This window comes from Diachasma alloeum, unplaced genomic scaffold, assembly GCF_001412515.2.
Source record: "Diachasma alloeum isolate Michigan unplaced genomic scaffold, Dall2.0 Dall_scaffold_01987, whole genome shotgun sequence".
NCBI classification, from domain to species: domain Eukaryota; kingdom Metazoa; phylum Arthropoda; class Insecta; order Hymenoptera; family Braconidae; genus Diachasma; species Diachasma alloeum.
Window position 1 is genome coordinate 153,453 of NW_021682024.1, and position 9,473 is coordinate 162,925.

Sequence of the window (9,473 nt, forward strand, 5' to 3'; positions counted from 1 at the left end):
TCGATAAATTAAAAAAAACTGACAGAAACTCAAAAATGCGGGCACGTGATCAGGTACTATTCCTAATCAGACTCCATCATTTACCTTATGTTGAGAACGATTAGTTCAAATAAAAAAAAAATCTAATTCATAATTCAATTTTGAATTCTACACTAGCGAAGAAAGACAGTTTAAGAAACCGAAAATACTCTAATTTTTTTTTATTTCTAATATTGTTTATTTTATATTCATAATTTCTGAATTTCATTGCAAGAAGAATTTCATCAGTAGCTATTATTTTATATTAAATAGAAAAAGAAAAGAGAAGAAACAAAATGCCCTAAAATTTGCATATGAATGTCAGACTGGTTGAGAAAGTATTCAGAACTGTTAAGAATTTGTTTCATCATGTCAATTGATTAGTTAATTATAGTTACACTTGTCACATTAATTCAATTCGCTCAAAACTTAGATGGTACTTGAATAAATTTCGCAGTTTGGTAAATGCCTCGGTAGGTACTGACGTGGGTTTTTAAGACTTTTATCGCTGGACTGGAGGAGCCATTGGCATTCCAGGGCCGCCCATGTTAGACATGGCAGTGTTAGGTCCTAGGAGAACTTGTTTTTGTTGGGAGCGTTGAGCCTCTTCCATCTGAGCTCGTTCAACCTCAAAAATCACAGGGGCGAAGAGAATTGCAGATGAACTGAAGAAAATCCAAGTGGCTGAACAGGAGACCCCGTAAAGACCTAGGAGAAAAAATTGCTGCAACTTTACCAGTCGTTTAAAAAAAAATTTCATTATGCAAGGAATTATCAAGTTTTTTTCTTTCATTTTTTGCGGTTGAAAATTGTAATTTCGGATTTGATTTTTTACATGATTTCAGTTGAGACTTCGTTCAACTTGGGAAAGTGAATTTTTGGTTAATTAAACTTCCGTCAATAAAACCTTTCCGTTATCTTATCTGTTGTAAGAATATAGGTAAAATCTGAATTTATGTTTGGAATTTCAGAGTGTTCTAATCCGTTCTGTTTGGTTCCTTTACCAAGGAACCAAACAATCGTAATCGTTCAAATTTAAGTTTAAAATTTTTAGGGTAACTAAATATGGTTCAAAAAGTCCGAATATGGATTTTTAGAAGGTGTCTGTATGAATGTTCTATGTATGTATGTATGTATGTATGTATGTGGGTGGACTTTTTTCTTTTTTTTGCAATTTTCTTTATATGTTAAAAGTTTAAAAGTTTTTTTCAAGTTTTTGAAGTTCAGGTTCGAATTTTTTTCTTCTATTTTTTTTTCTTACCAAGTTGTTTTGACCAAGGTTTTTGACGAAGCTTGTTTAACGGAAGTTTCTTAAATATGGACCCATTTCTTGAAATGAGAAACGTAAGTGAGGTATTTCATCTCAAACAAGTTAAGTCCTGACCCTCCCTCCCTCGCAAGTAAACGTTGATTTTTTGAGAGACGTGATGTCTCCCGCGTGTTTCTAATGTACCGATCCTAATTTCCAAAATCCAAAGCACCAAAGCACCAATGAATTTCATTGTCGCCATTTCTAGAATTTTTGAAGATAATATTTTTTATTCTCAATCCTCAGATGCTTACCACGACGAATAAAAAAACAAATTGAAAAACTTGATTTTCGTCGTTACGTCATTTTTCTTCTTAACTAGATCAGTGCGCGCGCTTTCGCATGCGCTTATCTTTTTGTTGTGAAAATGAAGAAATCGAATTTATTAAACTTCATATACTCACAGATGTTTTATAAATATTGATAATGACTTAAAGAGAATTAAGAGAATGAAGAGAATGAAGAGTGAAACATCAATGAATAATTTTTAATTTTCGATTAATTCTTTTTTTTTACTTTTTAAAATAATCTGATTAAAATCTGTAATTGTTGAAAAATCAGGGGAGGGTTATTAATTGATTTCCTAGAAAACTGAAAAAATGTCTTGAATTCTTCGGACAATTTCACAGTTTTCCAGATAACCGTAGATTTTTCCTGAATTATTTGGGAAATCGAAGAATTTTTATGAATTTTGTAGAGTTTAGAATTTATGTATGAAAATATGAGAAGCAAGAATTGATCATTTTTGCGGATGATAAATATGAAAAAATTCAAATTTGGGAAGTGAAGAATAATTTGTGAGTTGAAAAAATTTAGAAACACTGTTTTTTTTCTCATGATCAACAATTAGGCAATTTAAATATGTTTTGATATGAGGATAAACTTCACCCATGAAAAAATGAAAAATATGACGCAGAAATTTTTTTTGACATTTGAAGAATTTGAAAATACCAGGGATTTTTTTCAGCGATAACTTCACGCGACTCATTGACCAATCAGAATTGGGGCTTAGCGGTCAGGCAGTTGCGAGATATTTCGATATAAAACAACTTCGCGTTTCTTTCATTTTTAGTAATCTTTAGTAATTAGTAATAATCTTTAATAATTAGTAAATAGGATAGGATCAATTCTCACAATAAAAATAAGTGTTGTGAGCTGTGCTTGACGTTAAGCAAAGCTCTGCATCTATTTTATTTTTAAGTTTTTTTTGTTTATAATTTCTGCATTTTTGGTGGAAATCTTTATAAAGTATTTGCATAGTATTGATTATACGCCTATAAATATGAGAAATATTTAAACGAATAATTTTTTGAAGTATAATCCACATTACCGGAAGATTTTCAAAAGAATTTCAATGAAAATTAGTGAATTTTGAACGAAAAAATTAAGAATAAAATAAATCTTGGACATTTTAGTATGGCTCAAAACACTTGTTCGAATTGTGGAAATTGATTTTAAAAAATGAAGAAAATAAAACGTGACTCAATTACTAAAATTCAAATTCCTCAACTTTTATTTGACGATTCATACCGCCGATGTCCCAGTAAGTGACACTATCCCGGTTTCTGAAACCCTTGACGATTTTTCAATGGATAATCTCCCTTGTTAAATTTGAAATTTAACAAGAAAGAGTAAACAAATCATCTTAGTGCAAAAGAAATTTTCCCACCCAAAAGATGGCAACCCTTGGTCCTTCCAAGTGGCAGAAACTGGCACGTGGAAAAGGTTTTCTATTTTTCAAATATAAATATTTGAGGCGAATATTTCGTCAATGGATTAATTGAAAAGAAAATGAAACAGCAAAATCAAAAGTCCGAAGCAAGGCTTAGGGGGAGACCCAGAGGGGCAAAAAGGAAAATGTCATGCTAAATTTCAATCGAATAATTTATTGACAAAATCTTCGCCCATCAAAACTTCTCAATAATTTTCCATTCTACTCAATGAAAAATTATTATTCTCATCAGTACTCCCAAGAATGAAAAAAAAATTTAATAAAAAAAATTTTCTTTGCTTGAATTGCATCAAACAGTCGTTTTTTTTTACTGTTTCCATTTTGGCTCGCTGTTTCATTTTGCCCCACTCCCCCCTACTTGTGAAATGGAAATCGGTCGATTAGAACACGAGTTGTAGGCAAGAAGATCCGAAAAACACGAAAAAATGACATTTCCCATACGTACATAGGTTCTAGCACTTTTCGACCCTGTAAAAAATACTCTTTCATTTCCGAGAGGCCTCACCCCAGGGGTTGATCGGAGTGACATGGAATATCTCAAATATGTCATACATTTTAAATATCTACTAAGACTTTACCTTTGATACATGATTTCACACCGGTTCCAACATTGTACCCAAAATTGCGAACTTCTTCTGGGAACATCTCTGTCAGCCCTATGAGCCTCTCCACCAGACTCTCATCCTGAAGAAATATGGAGATATTGAAAAAAAATCTAATTATTCCAAACAATTTCAGTGGAAAAACTACAAGTACAACTGCTACTTTCGTATTGCTACAATTACATCAATTGATGGATTTAAACCATAAAAGCCTTCTCCTGTGAAAATTTTTACTTTTCTGGTGTGAGAACGCCAGCCATTTCTGAAAGTCGTATAATGTTGAAAAAAACCGTCTTCTGAATTTTCTTTGCTTTTTTGACAAACCATAATATCCTTAAAAACTTTCTTCAAAACTTCTTCTAATTAATGAAAAGTTTTTCGCTGATAAAAAGCTCGGACCACCAACTTTTTTTTTAGGTTATACGAACTCCAAATCAGCTTTTTTTATAAAGTTCCCTATGTCACCGTCTCAGACCGATGAAAATGGATCTTTTCCATACTTTTTCGAGTGTTGATACACTCAATAAAATTCACTTCAGTTAAAAAAAGTCTAAATAATGCGTTACTGACCTCCTCATCCTCTTCATCCCCGGGGAGAATGGACTTAACTTCTGGCGAGCGAATATCACTGCTTCCCATTCCGCTGTCCAGGATGTCAATCTCCTCGATAGTAGCCATATAAAAATGTGAATTTACTCAGTTATGAGCAACACTATTCATTCAAATGTTTAGATATGTTTGTTTTTTATTCTTGAGGGATAAATCCAAAATTTCGGAGCGGTTGGTTTCCTCAAATGCTCCTCGTGCGGAACGTGAAGGCGCTGTTCGCCATCGTACCTGTAGATGGCGTTTTACTTTTTTTTCTCGGGGGGAGAGCAATCAATCTTTGGATGTGCAGGAGTGAATAGTGATAATAAAAAAATTTACACAGGAATTTCAACCAAATTTGTTCTGATTTGATAAACGTTGTAGGTCGACTACTTTGCTTTATCCCCATACAAATATATCTGACTTGTCTATGTTTATTAAATTTATAAGGTGAAAGTTTCAGTAGCTGAGCGCTTCCAGGCATGCAAAAATTTAATAAAAAACCTAGCGAATTCGCTACGAAATTCGATTGAAAAATTCTACTTGTTTTTTGCGCTGATTATATTGCATATTTGATAGGAAAAAGACAATATATTTTGAATTTCTGTTTGAATTTTTCTCTTGGGATTTTGTCTCTATTAGAATCATTTGGCACGAATTTTCTCAGTTTTTTCTGGATTTTGTTTCGTTTTGCATTACAATCAGAGTGGAAAAAACTTGGAAAATTGATGCCCATCAAACATTCTTATACAAAAAATATCAAGAGAAAAATTCGTTGCGCGAAGCCCAGCGTACGATAAACTCGACTTATTGCACGACGTGACATAAAAATCAAATGCTATCATTAGAATAATGATAAATATCTCGGCAAAATTGTTGAATTTTCAAAAGAGATCAATTTTTAAATATTTTTCTCACACGTTTTATGCGAATAAATAACGAACCGCTGAGGCGATTGTCTGCACAAATTAATCAATTCGGCAGGGATGTTTTCTCTTTAAATTCTAATTCTCTTTAAATTTATTTAATGCGTAAAGGTCGTTAGGCGGTGTTGTGCGGCAAATTTGGAGAGAGAATTTCCGTAGTTCCCGGTAGCTTAGTTGGGAGAGTACCCGGCGCAGGGAATTACGATTCCTTTGGCGCCGTTTTTTGCCATATATTTTCCGTACCTCTTTTCCCCAGAAATACTGAAAAAATGAAGAAAAATTCCCTCAATTAGTTTTTGGAATATAAGCATTTCAATCCTTATTTTTCAAGATACGAACATTTCCGTAAAACTTCGTATAGATACTTAACATATCAATTCATGCACTCACATTCCCACATTTGAATGCAATGATTATATTTACAACATCAAAAGAACAAAACTCAATTTTAATGGAAATTTTTTTGTTGGAGATTTTTTGGATTGAATTTTTTTTCTGAAAAAATTGCAACAACAATCGAAAAAATTCAGTCAACAAAATCTGCAACAAAAGAATTTTCAGTCAAAAATGCATTCAATCAAGGCTGTGTCACCCTTGTGACCCTCGTGACCCTAGCTATTCCTTTTTTTTATGTGACGCTTGTGATTTCGCGACCTTAGTGACTTTTTTTGTGACCCTTGTGACCTTGCCATAGGTTGGGAGAGCACCTGATACATAATTGGAAGGTCCCGGGTTCCAATCTCCGTCTGGACTTTCGAATTTTTTCAGGTAATTTGTCTTGTCAACTAAAATAGAAAATTATCCTGCTTCCCCTCATACCTACTCTAAAATCTTATCCAGCAATATCTAGTGACGCCATAAGATGTAGACCGCTATATAAACCTCCGTGTTCTATGAAGAATCTCTATAATTGAGGAGAAATAATGAAGATGGAATTTTTTCATTATTTTTCCCGTAATCCTGGGGAAAAATGGTATGGAAAACATAAATTAAATCGTGGCGCCAAAGGAATCGTAATCATGCCCTTTGAATTAGAATTTATGATTCGGCAACATAAGAATTGTACACATTTAGGTTTGTGCACAAGTGTAACAATTGAATAAAACGTGCACACTTAAATTAATTAATTAATTGATTAATTGTCTGTATTTTGTCCGGCAACACATAGTACGTGATCAAATATTGACATTGATTTCTTACAATATTCCGAGTTAAATAATCTTCAAACTAAATTTGTCGAAAGTGAAAAATGCAATAATTCATGTTATTATTTATTCCTGGATGAGTTGTCAATTTTGAAGATAGCAAAAATAAAACAACTTTAAGGATAGATTGACTTTTATTTCATGCATCCATCATAGGTTTTCGATATTTTCCCTGAATCCACACCCTGTACATCATCAGTTGCTTTCCTCGATTCACTTGCAATCGTCTATCGACAATATTCTGTTCCTCTTGAAAACCAGATTCAATAAATAATTCTCGTATTTCGTCTTGAGTGAAAAAATACACCATAGTTCCATCTCCCCTAGCGTAGAAATTATCTGCTAGGCATCGACCTTTTTTGAATCTCAATTGTGCTAAATCATATCTTCCATAGTCTCGCAGTAAAACCAGCCCTCCAGGTTTAAGGTATCTGAAGATTTGTTGTGTAACGTGTTTTTGTCTGAAATTAAAAGTCATTCCATTAATTTACTTCTTTATTGATTGATCAAGTTCACATGTAGAGCCAATTAATGAATTATTTTTAACAATTGAAAATAAGTTTCATCGCTTATGTGCCAAGTGAGATTTTACGCGTGCTCCGCGTGCGCATAATGCCACTTTCGACACATTGTGATGAAAAATAGCGTTCACCACTTATGGGAAAAGTGTTCTTTGACCCTTGGGAGGGTAAAATTCGCCTTCGGCGAGCGCTATACACCTCCCACCGATCGAAACATCACTTTTACGCACTCGTATTGCAATATACAGTATTTCAATTGAAAAAAATTAATTTATCCCATACGAATATTGTTGCAATTGCAAATTCTTTATTTGGAAAACTGTTTGATATGCATAAAAATCAACAATTCGAATTGATTTAGTCACCTCTATGGAAAAAATCGTATTCTTTAAAGAGCAAAAACGACCGTCCAATTTGAGTTAATTTGAATCAGTTTGATTTTCTTCCGATGACTATTTCTAACTTTAACTGGTATTTTTGTCGTTTAGACGCATTGACTTAGTGGTCGCACTCAGCAGTGCTTAACTTCTCATATCTAAATCTGTCTACTATGATCGCACTTATGCAAATGCCCAAGTTCTTTACAACATTGGAATGAGACCGAAATTGGTCCCGGTGTCATCTTGTCTCGCATCGTCTTTGAAAATCTCATAGAGAATCGGATGGGATTTTTATTTAGAGAAGTGAATTCAACGAGGGGGTAATCACTCCGAAAAAGAGTGTACACTAGATTTCAAGATTTCCAAGATTTCGTAAGTCTTTTTAGGACTTCAAGGGATTTCAAGGGACTTCAAAGGGCTTCAAGAGTGATATAGAGTAAAGGGCAAGAAGAGTGATATAGTTTATATGGGACAGTGGTGTTGCTTCATGTGTGTAGGAAAGGAAAAGAAACTGAAAAAAACGATTATTGGAAGACTTCTGGCTTCCTCATATATTGTTGGTAAAGGTAAACAATTGCAATACTCAATTATAGTGAGTTCAGAGAAATCATCTTGTTGTGATCTCAAAACTTATGGATGCCCTCTTCCTCGTCCATTCATTACGAATGGTTCGCCTGAGTATTATGCGAGTATTATACAAAGAATGAGGGCTTTTATTAAATAAATAAATACTCAAGTTACTATCAATGTACTCGGTTGAGATGAGTAATCTCTCCGAAATCTAATAAAAAAGGATACTAAAATTATCCCAGTTCACATACGCCTTCATTTACCGCCCCCTCAAAATTTTTTGATGAATTCGAAATGGTATTTCAAAAGATTCTATGAGATTTATGAACTCCTTCTCAAGATTCGATGAATTCCTCATCACCATTCCATGGGATTTCCCTTGATTTTATAGGATTTCAAGGGATTTCACGCGATTTCTCAATATTTCTTAAGATTTCAATCTTATCTGTACACTAGATTTTATGAGTGATTACCCCCTCAGAATTCAAACTCTAAAGATACTTATAGATTCAGAAAGGTCAGCAATTCACCCCCTAGTTAAATTCTAATAACAAAATTGAATGATCAACACTTTTAAATATGTTAAAAAAACATTCATTCCCGATAAAAAATTATGGTTGATTTTGTTTTCGTTTTACGAGTTCGCAGGGTGACTTCAAATTTTTTCCAATTTCTTTTCTGAAAAAACGACGAGGAACAAAAATGTCAAGCTTTTTGGTCGAAATAACAGAACGTTCCAGATACATACTTGTCAGGTGGAATGCTGGACAGAACAAAGATCAGGAGAATTATATCGAGACTTTCCTCCTCAAACGGTGGCTCCCAATCCTCCCTCGTTGCATCGAGCACAAAAGCTTTGCATCTAGTCTCATCGTAATCCGGATTGTCTTTTAAAATATCAATGGCAGTCGACGAAAAATCACAGCCATACACAAATAAATTTGGATTAGAATTGTACATTAAAATGGGAAAAATTGTGTTGCCCACGCCACATCCAATTTCGAAGATTCTGTGTTCTCCTTCAGAGTCTTCGATTAATTCTTTTCCATTCCTTTTTTCCTTATGAGAAGACAGTGAGGGAACTTTCTGAGGGATTGTAGGATCATCTTTCACTTTGTGGGGGGCTAATTCTGGGAATTCCGTGAAGAGCCAATGTCGATCCTTGAAAAATCTGTTTTGATGGATTCCGTAGAATTTATTCCAATTTTCGTCAGCTTGGATATGGATTTTTTTCAAATCATCATCGTTGAGTGTTATTACCGAATTTTCTGATACGTTCTTTTGGGCTAGAAGTTGTTGTTCCTCGTTCCATTCGACGTTATCCCTGCAAGATGAATACCAAGATTCTTTTCGCTATTACTTTCCCTATTCACAAGTTACAACTTTGAATGGAAAGGAATTCCCCATAAACCACGTGTGAATACAGATCGACAAGCAATTTTCGATAATCATACCTAAAATTTTTCATTTCTATCTTTTTCTTTAAAATAATGAGTACCAATGATCTGAAAATGTGAACGAATTTGAACATTTTACATCCCTTTGATCTCATTTCAATGAAACCGAAGAAGGAAATTGCAAAGAGAGATCGATCATTATCAATCAGTATCAATAAAATGAAT

At 33.7% G+C, this 9,473-nt stretch overlaps 2 protein-coding genes across 2 annotated transcripts; both read right to left on the reverse strand.

Annotated features, from left to right (window-relative positions):
* Positions 1–221: 221 nt before the first annotated feature.
* On the reverse strand, positions 222–4,488 carry LOC107046786 (mitochondrial import receptor subunit TOM22 homolog). The gene is made up of 3 exons (XM_015269496.1): positions 4,232–4,488; positions 3,638–3,743; positions 222–726 (listed from the first exon to the last, which is right to left on the reverse strand). The coding sequence occupies exons 1-3, from the start codon at positions 4,337–4,339 to the stop codon at positions 521–523; spliced, it is 420 nt and encodes a 139-aa protein (XP_015124982.1). The 5' UTR covers positions 4,340–4,488; the 3' UTR covers positions 222–520.
* Positions 4,489–6,495: 2,007 nt separating this feature from the next.
* LOC107046787 (methyltransferase-like protein 2-A) lies at positions 6,496–9,175 on the reverse strand (the record flags this gene model as incomplete). Its single annotated transcript, XM_015269497.2, is given in 2 exon segments — positions 6,496–6,841; positions 8,600–9,175. Coding segments are annotated over 2 exon segments (898 nt in total), but the record flags the coding sequence as incomplete, so codon positions are not given.
* Positions 9,176–9,473: the final 298 nt, after the last annotated feature.